At 43.6% G+C, this 14,854-nt stretch overlaps 1 protein-coding gene across 1 annotated transcript in view; it reads right to left on the bottom strand.

Annotated features, from left to right (window-relative positions):
• The window catches only part of AK2_3 (Adenylate kinase 2, mitochondrial), a gene marked incomplete at both ends in the record, with an annotated part of 54,395 nt that overhangs the window by 16,442 nt on the left and 23,099 nt on the right, over positions 1 to 14,854 (bottom strand). The window contains one exon of the mRNA XM_051219536.1: positions 13,407 to 13,735. Within this exon, the coding sequence (XP_051064859.1) occupies positions 13,407 to 13,735 (329 nt within the window). The remainder of the gene's footprint in view (positions 1 to 13,406; positions 13,736 to 14,854) is intronic.

Genomic DNA, 14,854 nt, shown 5'->3' with positions numbered 1-14,854 from the left:
TCAATCAATCATTCAATCAATTAATCAATTAATCATTCATTCATCCATTCACTCATTCTCATTCATTCATTCAGTTCGTCGATCAATCAACACGTTGTTCAAACAGTCAATCGGTCGATGTGTCAATCAGTGGAACAGTGAGTCAATGCACTCAACACAAGCACACAAGTCATGTGAACACGTGTTGAATGAGGTGTGGAGTGCATTTGGTGTCTTGCAAAACAATTCGGACCTACCGAAAGTAGCTGCAGCAGTAGTTGATGACAGCTCGGTCATCCGCATGGTAGCCAATGTTGCTGCCGTGGTCATCGTCATCGACGGCGTCAATGTTGTGCTTGTGGTCGCGGTGGTGCTAGTGCTAGTGCTAGTGCTTGTGTCCATGCTTGTGCTTGTGTCAATGCTCGTGCTCGTGCTCGTGCTCGTGCTAGTGCTAGTGCTAGTGCTAGTGCTAGTGGTGTTCGGTCGACTGAGTTCTGACGCCGCACTTGTGTCTGTGTGCTCCACGCTGCTGGTCTCAGTCGCAACGCCTGTCGATGTGTCTGTACAGAAACAGAGAGAACACACACAAACACACAAACAACCACAATTAGTACACTCGTCACAAGTCAACATCATATCCACATTGTCTCGCAATATGCCAGTCACATCCTCTGTCTCAGATCACACAACCAAAATAACTATCAATGCAACACTAAATACCGAAACTTATGCCACCGTCTCAACCAACATCATCACACCAATATCTACGCACACACAAACAACTACATACAATACTACAACAACTAACAATGTGTCGACCACTGCAACACCATCTACACAACTCAGTGACAACAAACAACACAGTGCTTTCACACTAAGTCACAATTACACACACAAACATACACATCACACTCTCTCGTCATCCCACATCCGTGTCACTGTGCCTACAATCAGTGTGAATCTATGCTCGCATCCACTACACCACTCCACTGATCATGCTGATGCATTCAGCTACAAAACAACATAAACATGCTGTCGCCACTCACCTTCACACTCACCATCGACACATTTGCATTGCGAACACTCTCCAACGCAATCACTGTCATTCAGTCAGTCAATCTCTGCCTTAACCAACCAGTCACTCAATCACTTCGTCAACCACTCCATTATTCAATACATCAATCAATCATTCAATCAATCAATCAATCAATTAATTCACTTATCCATTCATTCATTCATTCATTCACTTCATTCTCATTAATTCATTTATTCATTCAGTCCGTCGATCAATCAACACGTTGTTCAAACAGTCAATCGGTCGATGTGTCAATCAGTGGAACAGTGAGTCAATGCACTCAACACAAGCACACAAGTCATGTGAACACGTGTTGAATGAGGTGTGGAGTGCATTTGGTGTCTTGCAAAACAATTCGGACCTACCGAAAGTAGCTGCAGCAGTAGTTGATGACAGCTCGGTCATCCGCATGGTAGCCAATGTTGCTGCCGTGGTCATCGTCATCGACGGCGTCAATGTTGTGCTTGTGGTCGCGGTGGTGCTATTGCTTGTGCTTGTGTCCATGCTCGTGCTCGCGTCGTGCTCGTGCTCGTGCTCGTGCTCGTGCTCGTGCTCGTACTAGTGCTAGTGGTGTTCGGTCGACTGAGTTCTGACGCCGCACTTGTGTCTGTGTGCTCCACGCTGCTGGTCTCAGTCGCAACGCCTGTCGATGTGTCTGTACAGAAGCAGAGAGAACACACACAAACACACAAACAACCACAATTAGTACACTCGTCACAAGTCAACATCATATACACATTGTCTCGCAATATGCCAGTCACATCCTCTGTCTCAGGTCACACAACCAAAATAACTATCAATTCAACACTAAATACCGACACTTATGCCACCGTCTCCACCAACATCATCACAACAATATCTACGCACACACAAACAACTACATACAATACTACAACAACAACAACTAACAATGTGTCGACCACTGCAACACCATCTACACAACTCAGTGACAACAAACAACACAGTGCTTTCACACTAAGTCACAATTACACACACAAAATACACATCACACTCTCTCGTCATCCCACATCCGTGTCACTGTGCCTACAATCAGTGTGAATCTATGCTCGCATCCACTACACCACTCCACTGATCATGCTGATGCATTCAGCTACAAAACAACATAAACATGCTGTCGCCACTCACCTTCACACTCACCATCGACACATTTGCATTGCGAACACTCTCCAACGCAATCACTGTCATTCAGTCAGTCAATCTCTGCCTTAACCAACCAGTCACTCAATCACTTCGTCAACCACTCCATTATTCAATACATCAATCAATCATTCAATCAATCAATCAATCAATCAATTAATTCATTATCCATTCATTCATTCATTCATTCATTCATTTACTCATTAATTCATTTATTCATTCAGTCCGTCGATCAATCAACACGTTGTTCAAACAGTCAATCGGTCGATGTGTCAATCAGTGGAACAGTGAGTCAATGCACTCAACACAAGCACACAAGTCATGTGAACACGTGTTGAATGAGGTGTGGAGTGCATTTGGTGTCTTGCAAAACAATTCGGACCTACCGAAAGTAGCTGCAGCAGTAGTTGATGACAGCTCGGTCATCCGCATGGTAGCCAATGTTGCTGCCGTGGTCATCGTCATCGACGGCGTCAATGTTGTGCTTGTGGTCGCGGTGGTGCTATTGCTTGTGCTTGTGTCCATGCTCGTGCTCGCGCTCGTGCTCGTGCTCGTGCTCGTGCTCGTGCTCGTGCTCGTACTAGTGCTAGTGGTGTTCGGTCGACTGAGTTCTGACGCCGCACTTGTGTCTGTGTGCTCCACGCTGCTGGTCTCAGTCGCAACGCCTGTCGATGTGTCTGTACAGAAGCAGAGAGAACACACACAAACACACAAACAACCACAATTAGTACACTCGTCACAAGTCAACATCATATACACATTGTCTCGCAATATGCCAGTCACATCCTCTGTCTCAGGTCACACAACCAAAATAACTATCAATTCAACACTAAATACCGACACTTATGCCACCGTCTCCACCAACATCATCACACCAATATCTACGCACACACAAACAACTACATACAATACTACAACAACAACAACTAACAATGTGTCGACCACTGCAACACCATCTACACAACTCAGTGACAACAAACAACACAGTGCTTTCACACTAAGTCACAATTACACACACAAAATACACATCACACTCTCTCGTCATCCCACATCCGTGTCACTGTGCCTACAATCAGTGTGAATCTATGCTCGCATCCACTACACCACTCCACTGATCATGCTGATGCATTCAGCTACAAAACAACATAAACATGCTGTCGCCATTCACCTTCACACTCACCATCGACACATTTGCATTGCGAACACTCTCCAACGCAATCACTGTCATTCAGTCAGTCAATCTCTGCCTTAACCAACCAGTCACTCAATCACTTCGTCAACCACTCCATTATTCAATACATCAATCAATCATTCAATCAATCAATCAATCAATCAATCATTCAATTATCCATTCATCTCATTCATTCATTCATTCATTCACTCATTAATTCATTTATTCATTCAGTCCGTCGATCAATCAACACGTTGTTCAAACAGTCAATCGGTCGATGTGTCAATCAGTGGAACAGTGAGTCAATGCACTCAACACAAGCACACAAGTCATGTGAACACGTGTTGAATGAGGTGTGGAGTGCATTTGGTGTCTTGCAAAACAATTCGGACCTACCGAAAGTAGCTGCAGCAGTAGTTGATGACAGCTCGGTCATCCGCATGGTAGCCAATGTTGCTGCCGTGGTCATCGTCATCGACGGCGTCAATGTTGTGCTTGTGGTCGCGGTGGTGCTATTGCTGTGCTTGTGTCCATGCTGTGCTGCGCTCGTGCTCGTGCTCGTGCTCGTGCTCGTGCTCGTGCTCGTACTAGTGCTAGTAGTGTTCGGTCGATTGAGTTCTGACGCCGCACTTGTGTCTGTGTGCTCCACGCTGCTGGTCTCAGTCGCAACGCCTGTCGATGTGTCTGTACAGAAGCAGAGAGAACACACACAAACACACAAACAACCACAATTAGTACACTCGTCACAAGTCAACATCATATACACATTGTCTCGCAATATGCCAGTCACATCCTCTGTCTCAGGTCACACAACCAAAATAACTATCAATTCAACACTAAATACCGACACTTATGCCACCGTCTCCACCAACATCATCACACCAATATCTACGCACACACAAACAACTACATACAATACTACAACAACAACAACTAACAATGTGTCGACCACTGCAACACCATCTACACAACTCAGTGACAACAAACAACACAGTGCTTTCACACTAAGTCACAATTACACACACAAAATACACATCACACTCTCTCGTCATCCCACATCCGTGTCACTGTGCCTACAATCAGTGTGAATCTATGCTCGCATCCACTACACCACTCCACTGATCATGCTGATGCATTCAGCTACAAAACAACATAAACATGCTGTCGCCACTCACCTTCACACTCACCATCGACACATTTGCATTGCGAACACTCTCCAACGCAATCACTGTCATTCAGTCAGTCAATCTCTGCCTTAACCAACCAGTCACTCAATCACTTCGTCAACCACTCCATTATTCAATACATCAATCAATCATTCAATCAATCAATCAATCAATCAATTAATTCAATTATCCATTCATTCATTCATTCATTCATTCATTCATTCATTCATTCATTCAGTCCGTCGATCAATCAACACGTTGTTCAAACAGTCAATCGGTCGATGTGTCAATCAGTGGAACAGTGAGTCAATGCACTCAACACAAGCACACAAGTCATGTGAACACGTGTTGAATGAGGTGTGGAGTGCATTTGGTGTCTTGCAAAACAATTCGGACCTACCGAAAGTAGCTGCAGCAGTAGTTGATGACAGCTCGGTCATCCGCATGGTAGCCAATGTTGCTGCCGTGGTCATCGTCATCGACGGCGTCAATGTTGTGCTTGTGGTCGCGGTGGTGCTATTGCTAGTGCTATGCTGTGCTCGCTCGTGCTCGTGCTCGTGCTCGTGCTCGTGCTCGTGCTCGTAGTGCTAGTGGTGTTCGGTCGACTGAGTTCTGACGCCGCACTTGTGTCTGTGTGCTCCACGCTGCTGGTCTCAGTCGCAACGCCTGTCGATGTGTCTGTACAGAAGCAGAGAGAACACACACAAACACACAAACAACCACAATTAGTACACTCGTCACAAGTCAACATCATATACACATTGTCTCGCAATATGCCAGTCACATCCTCTGTCTCAGGTCACACAACCAAAATAACTATCAATTCAACACTAAATACCGACACTTATGCCACCGTCTCCACCAACATCATCACACCAATATCTACGCACACACAAACAACTACATACAATACTACAACAACAACAACTAACAATGTGTCGACCACTGCAACACCATCTACACAACTCAGTGACAACAAACAACACAGTGCTTTCACACTAAGTCACAATTACACACACAAAATACACATCACACTCTCTCGTCATCCCACATCCGTGTCACTGTGCCTACAATCAGTGTGAATCTATGCTCGCATCCACTACACCACTCCACTGATCATGCTGATGCATTCAGCTACAAAACAACATAAACATGCTGTCGCCACTCACCTTCACACTCACCATCGACACATTTGCATTGCGAACACTCTCCAACGCAATCACTGTCATTCAGTCAGTCAATCTCTGCCTTAACCAACCAGTCACTCAATCACTTCGTCAACCACTCCATTATTCAATACATCAATCAATCATTCAATCAATCAATCAATCAATTAATTCAATTATCCATTCATTCATTCATTCATTCATTCATTTACTCATTAATTCATTTATTCATTCAGTCCGTCGATCAATCAACACGTTGTTCAAACAGTCAATCGGTCGATGTGTCAATCAGTGGAACAGTGAGTCAATGCACTCAACACAAGCACACAAGTCATGTGAACACGTGTTGAATGAGGTGTGGAGTGCATTTGGTGTCTTGCAAAACAATTCGGACCTACCGAAAGTAGCTGCAGCAGTAGTTGATGACAGCTCGGTCATCCGCATGGTAGCCAATGTTGCTGCCGTGGTCATCGTCATCGACGGCGTCAATGTTGTGCTTGTGGTCGCGGTGGTGCTATTGCTTGTGCTTGTGTCCATGCTCGTGCTCGCGCTCGTGCTCGTGCTCGTGCTCGTGCTCGTGCTCGTACTAGTGCTAGTGGTGTTCGGTCGACTGAGTTCTGACGCCGCACTTGTGTCTGTGTGCTCCACGCTGCTGGTCTCAGTCGCAACGCCTGTCGATGTGTCTGTACAGAAGCAGAGAGAACACACACAAACACACAAACAACCACAATTAGTACACTCGTCACAAGTCAACATCATATACACATTGTCTCGCAATATGCCAGTCACATCCTCTGTCTCAGGTCACACAACCAAAATAACTATCAATTCAACACTAAATACCGACACTTATGCCACCGTCTCCACCAACATCATCACACCAATATCTACGCACACACAAACAACTACATACAATACTACAACAACAACAACTAACAATGTGTCGACCACTGCAACACCATCTACACAACTCAGTGACAACAAACAACACAGTGCTTTCACACTAAGTCACAATTACACACACAAAATACACATCACACTCTCTCGTCATCCCACATCCGTGTCACTGTGCCTACAATCAGTGTGAATCTATGCTCGCATCCACTACACCACTCCACTGATCATGCTGATGCATTCAGCTACAAAACAACATAAACATGCTGTCGCCACTCACCTTCACACTCACCATCGACACATTTGCATTGCGAACACTCTCCAACGCAATCACTGTCATTCAGTCAGTCAATCTCTGCCTTAACCAACCAGTCACTCAATCACTTCGTCAACCACTCCATTATTCAATACATCAATCAATCATTCAATCAATCAATCAATCAATTATCCATTCATTATCCATTCATTCATTCATTCATTCATTCATTCTCATTAATTCATTTATTCATTCAGTCCGTCGATCAATCAACACGTTGTTCAAACAGTCAATCGGTCGATGTGTCAATCAGTGGAACAGTGAGTCAATGCACTCAACACAAGCACACAAGTCATGTGAACACGTGTTGAATGAGGTGTGGAGTGCATTTGGTGTCTTGCAAAACAATTCGGACCTACCGAAAGTAGCTGCAGCAGTAGTTGATGACAGCTCGGTCATCCGCATGGTAGCCAATGTTGCTGCCGTGGTCATCGTCATCGACGGCGTCAATGTTGTGCTTGTGGTCGCGGTGGTGCTAGTGCTAGTGCTTGTGTCTATGCTCGTGCTCGCGCTCGTGCTCGTGCTCGTGCTCGTGCTCGTGCTCGTGCTCGTCTAGTGCTAGTGGTGTTCGGTCGACTGAGTTCTGACGCCGCACTTGTGTCTGTGTGCTCCACGCTGCTGGTCTCAGTCGCAACGCCTGTCGATGTGTCTGTACAGAAGCAGAGAGAACACACACAAACACACAAACAACCACAATTAGTACACTCGTCACAAGTCAACATCATATACACATTGTCTCGCAATATGCCAGTCACATCCTCTGTCTCAGGTCACACAACCAAAATAACTATCAATTCAACACTAAATACCGACACTTATGCCACCGTCTCCACCAACATCATCACACCAATATCTACGCACACACAAACAACTACATACAATACTACAACAACAACAACTAACAATGTGTCGACCACTGCAACACCATCTACACAACTCAGTGACAACAAACAACACAGTGCTTTCACACTAAGTCACAATTACACACACAAAATACACATCACACTCTCTCGTCATCCCACATCCGTGTCACTGTGCCTACAATCAGTGTGAATCTATGCTCGCATCCACTACACCACTCCACTGATCATGCTGATGCATTCAGCTACAAAACAACATAAACATGCTGTCGCCACTCACCTTCACACTCACCATCGACACATTTGCATTGCGAACACTCTCCAACGCAATCACTGTCATTCAGTCAGTCAATCTCTGCCTTAACCAACCAGTCACTCAATCACTTCGTCAACCACTCCATTATTCAATACATCAATCAATCATTCAATCAATCAATCAATTAATTCAATTATCCATTCACTTATCCATTCATTCATTCATTCATTCATTCATTTACTCATTAATTCATTTATTCATTCAGTCCGTCGATCAATCAACACGTTGTTCAAACAGTCAATCGGTCGATGTGTCAATCAGTGGAACAGTGAGTCAATGCACTCAACACAAGCACACAAGTCATGTGAACACGTGTTGAATGAGGTGTGGAGTGCATTTGGTGTCTTGCAAAACAATTCGGACCTACCGAAAGTAGCTGCAGCAGTAGTTGATGACAGCTCGGTCATCCGCATGGTAGCCAATGTTGCTGCCGTGGTCATCGTCATCGACGGCGTCAATGTTGTGCTTGTGGTCGCGGTGGTGCTATTGCTAGTGCCATGCTGTGCTGGTCGTGCTCGTGCTCGTGCTCGTGCTCGTGCTCGTGCTCGTACTAGTGCTAGTGGTGTTCGGTCGACTGTGTTCTGACGCCGCACTTGTGTCTGTGTGCTCCACGCTGCTGGTCTCAGTCGCAACGCCTGTCGATGTGTCTGTACAGAAGCAGAGAGAACACACACAAACACACAAACAACCACAATTAGTACACTCGTCACAAGTCAACATCATATACACATTGTCTCGCAATATGCCAGTCACATCCTCTGTCTCAGGTCACACAACCAAAATAACTATCAATTCAACACTAAATACCGACACTTATGCCACCGTCTCCACCAACATCATCACACCAATATCTACGCACACACAAACAACTACATACAATACTACAACAACAACAACTAACAATGTGTCGACCACTGCAACACCATCTACACAACTCAGTGACAACAAACAACACAGTGCTTTCACACTAAGTCACAATTACACACACAAAATACACATCACACTCTCTCGTCATCCCACATCCGTGTCACTGTGCCTACAATCAGTGTGAATCTATGCTCGCATCCACTACACCACTCCACTGATCATGCTGATGCATTCAGCTACAAAACAACATAAACATGCTGTCGCCACTCACCTTCACACTCACCATCGACACATTTGCATTGCGAACACTCTCCAACGCAATCACTGTCATTCAGTCAGTCAATCTCTGCCTTAACCAACCAGTCACTCAATCACTTCGTCAACCACTCCATTATTCAATACATCAATCAATCATTCAATCAATCAATCAATCAATCATATTATCCATTCATTTCATTCATTCATTCATTCATTCATTTACTCATTAATTCATTTATTCATTCAGTCCGTCGATCAATCAACACGTTGTTCAAACAGTCAATCGGTCGATGTGTCAATCAGTGGAACAGTGAGTCAATGCACTCAACACAAGCACACAAGTCATGTGAACACGTGTTGAATGAGGTGTGGAGTGCATTTGGTGTCTTGCAAAACAATTCGGACCTACCGAAAGTAGCTGCAGCAGTAGTTGATGACAGCTCGGTCATCCGCATGGTAGCCAATGTTGCTGCCGTGGTCATCGTCATCGACGGCGTCAATGTTGTGCTTGTGGTCGCGGTGGTGCTATTGCTTGTGCTTGTGTCCATGCTCGTGCTCGGCTCGTGCTCGTGCTCGTGCTCGTGCTGTGCTGTACTAGTGCTAGTGGTGTTCGGTCGACTGAGTTCTGACGCCGCACTTGTGTCTGTGTGCTCCACGCTGCTGGTCTCAGTCGCAACGCCTGTCGATGTGTCTGTACAGAAGCAGAGAGAACACACACAAACACACAAACAACCACAATTAGTACACTCGTCACAAGTCAACATCATATACACATTGTCTCGCAATATGCCAGTCACATCCTCTGTCTCAGGTCACACAACCAAAATAACTATCAATTCAACACTAAATACCGACACTTATGCCACCGTCTCCACCAACATCATCACACCAATATCTACGCACACACAAACAACTACATACAATACTACAACAACAACAACTAACAATGTGTCGACCACTGCAACACCATCTACACAACTCAGTGACAACAAACAACACAGTGCTTTCACACTAAGTCACAATTACACACACAAAATACACATCACACTCTCTCGTCATCCCACATCCGTGTCACTGTGCCTACAATCAGTGTGAATCTATGCTCGCATCCACTACACCACTCCACTGATCATGCTGATGCATTCAGCTACAAAACAACATAAACATGCTGTCGCCACTCACCTTCACACTCACCATCGACACATTTGCATTGCGAACACTCTCCAACGCAATCACTGTCATTCAGTCAGTCAATCTCTGCCTTAACCAACCAGTCACTCAATCACTTCGTCAACCACTCCATTATTCAATACATCAATCAATCATTCAATCAATCAATCAATCAATTATCATTCAATTATCCATTCATTCATTCATTCATTCATTCATTCATTCATTACTCATTAATTCATTTATTCATTCAGTCCGTCGATCAATCAACACGTTGTTCAAACAGTCAATCGGTCGATGTGTCAATCAGTGGAACAGTGAGTCAATGCACTCAACACAAGCACACAAGTCATGTGAACACGTGTTGAATGAGGTGTGGAGTGCATTTGGTGTCTTGCAAAACAATTCGGACCTACCGAAAGTAGCTGCAGCAGTAGTTGATGACAGCTCGGTCATCCGCATGGTAGCCAATGTTGCTGCCGTGGTCATCGTCATCGACGGCGTCAATGTTGTGCTTGTGGTCGCGGTGGTGCTAGTGCTTGTGCTTGTGTCCATGCTCGTGCTCGCTGCTCGTGCTCGTGCTCGTGCTCGTGCTCGTCTCGTGCTCGTACTAGTGCTAGTGGTGTTCGGTCGACTGAGTTCTGACGCCGCACTTGTGTCTGTGTGCTCCACGCTTCTGGTCTCAGTCGCAACGCCTGTCGATGTGTCTGTACAGAAACAGAGAGAACACACACAAACACACAAACAACCACAATTAGTACACTCGTCACAAGTCAACATCATATCCACATTGTCTCGCAATATGCCAGTCACATCCTGTGTTTCATATCTTACAATCAATCTGAGGAGTATTTGAGAAGTATTCATACTCTTACTCTACACAAAGGAAGAAATATTATTTCGTTTTTCATTCATTGCATTATTGAATCTGCATTGCTTCGACAGTTGATAATGAAATTCACGCGAAGAAAATTAACTTTAAAATTCAACACATGATAACTATACTCAAACATGTTCTGGAAGATAACAATCAGCAGGCTTCCGATTTGATCCGTCTTAAATAATCTTAAGGCAAAGACCGAATCCAGCAATCAGTCAATCACTCAATCAATCCGTCGAACAATCAACACGTTGATCAAATAGTCAATCGGTCGATGTGTCAATCAGTACGACAGTCAGTCAACACAACACACACATGTCATGCGAATTGGTTTTTTATACATCCTTCAAGTTTATATCGAACTCATGACATCTTGGTCGGATTCCTTAGCAATCACTTCCGGCGTGGACTTTTCTTGTGACTCATTATTCCACTTTGGAATTACTGATAATTTGGAGCGAATCATTTTGGAATAAATAAGTCGTGACATAGTTATGTTTCGGATGAATTCATATCCAATGTTGTTTTTCCTCATAATGCAGCTACTACGTGTGACGCTTTCTCGTATGCTTGCATATAAACAACGCATGACTGAAGGAAATAATTCAAATAGAGGAGGCTAGTACGTGTGATCTCGACAAGATGCGCTGCACTAGACGAGGAGCTACTGCACACAGTAAAAATAGACTCAAGGTTGCACAGACACAAATAGCAATGGTTTAAGACAGATGTAATCAGCACAGAAAAAGCATCAAAGAAATAATAGTCGCGAGAAAAGTAAAAGCATGTTGAAAAAATGAACGAACGAAGGGGAAAAATAAAATAAAACATAACACATGATAATAGTCCATAAACTAATGCTGGACGTTACCATTCCTTTAGAGTTCGGTGCATATGACAGTCAGTAGGTCAGTTAGTTCAATGATCTGTCAGCAACTAAATAAATAAACAAATCAGTCAAACAACCAACAGACACTGCACAGTAACACATCTCGTGTGAGCGTATGTAGGAAAAGATATGCACAGCACTTGATGTTATGCAACATAATGTGAACCTACCGAAAGCAACTCCAGTAGTAGTTGATGACGGGCTGGTCATCAGCACAGTCGATCTTGTAGTCATCGTCTCCGTCGACGTGATCCTGGTCGGCTGCCTCGATCCTGTCGACACACTTGTTTCCGTTTGTCCGAGACCGTCAGTCGACGTCACAGTGCTTGTTCGTGGACCTGTTGAGTTAAACGGAAAACACATGTAGTTGTATTCATCGTTCAGAAATATCTTCCTGTCAGCTTCCATACAGGACTACGGTGGTTGATATTTCGATCATCTAATTATTATTATTATTATTATTATTATTATTATTATTATTATTATTATTATTATTCTACTAACAAGATGTTGTTTGTCCGACTCAACAGAACATCAACTCATGCACAACAACACTTCGAATTGCATAGTCTACACGTTTACTTAAGGTAGAGAAAACTGAGTCTTCATTGCTGCTCTAAATTCCGGACAGAAGCCAAAACTTCAAATAAGACAACTACCTTCATATAGTGACACTCAGTGACCATAGCACGCATTGCGAAAATGACAACCACAATTCAGGCAGTAGCAAATGTCATTGAAGAAGTGTGAATTCCAAGAATCTTATCTGGGTTATCCTTCAATCGATAAACTAACATGCAATAACAAACACCCATAAATACTCATCTCTCCTTAACACACCGATTCACTCTTCACAATTTAGAAAACCTGCACAAATCAATGCTACACAACATGGTCTCACACTACAGAAATGCTACACCGTACATTGTAAACAACAAACAATCGACATCATCAACATTACCCCGATGCATGTGACCTGTGAAAGAAAACTGGAGAGTCTCACACCTCCCTATCCATCAGTAAGTCAGTCACTATCTCCACGTATACGTTTTCCATGGTGTATTGATCTCTCTGCTGGATGGTTCCACTACGGGTGTGCACATCCGAGATTGGGAACAGTCGGGTGATAAACAATACTGTCACTGTTCTCCTATCTCAATGGCGCCACAGTCAGTGTCTCGTCTAACTATCATCTCATCTCATCTCATCTCATCTCATCTCACATCACATCATATCATAACATATCATTGGCAAAATGGGCAACAACAATTGACGACTTACGATATGCTGTTATGTTTCTCAAACTTGGTCCACTCTTGATATTGAGGAGTGTGCATCCACGAACCAGAGTCTCCGTGAGATCAGTCTCAGTTGGTTGTGATCCACGAGACAAATGCAACTGCACACTCGCAATTGCTCGAACAGCTTCCATTGAGACACGATTGACACCCGCGTCTGTGTGAGCTTGGCCAACAACGTCAATCCAGATCATGATCCGAATGAAGACAACACGGACACAAGTAGCATCTCGAGAGAACTCTTCATTACCCAGACGTAGTCCGCTCAATAGCTACAACGTGCAAAACAAAATCACACAGAATACACAATCAGTCGATTAGTCAGTCTCTCGATCCGTCGTTCGCTTGCTCATATATCAACACCACAACTACAATTTTCAATTAGACCGGTGTCGACCAGTGCTCATCATCGCTATCATCATTATGATGACTAACTGCATGACCACCACTTCACAAATGGACAATCATTAACAATCACTGGCTTACTCACTCAACTAACCAACGCTCACACTACCAATGTGAACACCACACTCAATACACCAATTCATCACTACTCGATTCAATCTCACACTTACATGACCACTAACTCACTACCTGCTCACCTACTTACTCACCACCTACTACTAACTTCTTACCTACTCACTAACTCATTGCCTTCTCACAAACGTCCGTTCTCTCTCACACACACACACACACACACTTCCATGCCTACTTACTAACTCAGTCTGTACATTACACATTCATCAATTTAATTCAAACTATGCCCCCTCTCTCTCTTGGAGATTTCCACTCCCGTCATTTCACAGAACCATTTGTCCACTACACTGGTGTCATTCGAACAATTCACACACTGCTTCTCTGATTATTGCATACCAGTACACTAAGAACACAATAACCATAACCAATGCACACCTACCAGGTCACAAATCGACATCGACAAATTTCTGTACATGACACTTGACTCATTCGACAGATCAGTTGACCAATTCATGGGCACTGACCGTTCTTCAATGTAGATCACAATATCCACCTCGAACACGGAGATCTCTACAAATGGAAAGGAGTGAAACATTTCATATCGATGAAAGTAATCATATTAATATTCATGTCATGAATACTACTACTATCACTACTACCATTATTAATATTATTATAATAATCATTATTATTATTTGTAAATATTATGATTATTATTTTTGTTGATAGTGGTATTATTGTCAATGTTAGTAATTTTATTAGTATTATTATCATCACACTTGTCATTAGCTCTATTATCAGAGTGTTATTAGCATTTACGTCAACAACGATGATAATAGTGCAACAAACTGTACCAACACCTGCATAACGATGTTGATAATCCTGAACATGATGAAGATGATTAGGGGAAGGAT

This window comes from Schistosoma haematobium, chromosome 5 (assembly GCF_000699445.3).
Source record: "Schistosoma haematobium chromosome 5, whole genome shotgun sequence".
NCBI classification, from domain to species: domain Eukaryota; kingdom Metazoa; phylum Platyhelminthes; class Trematoda; order Strigeidida; family Schistosomatidae; genus Schistosoma; species Schistosoma haematobium.
This window is presented reverse-complemented; position numbering and strand designations above follow the sequence as displayed.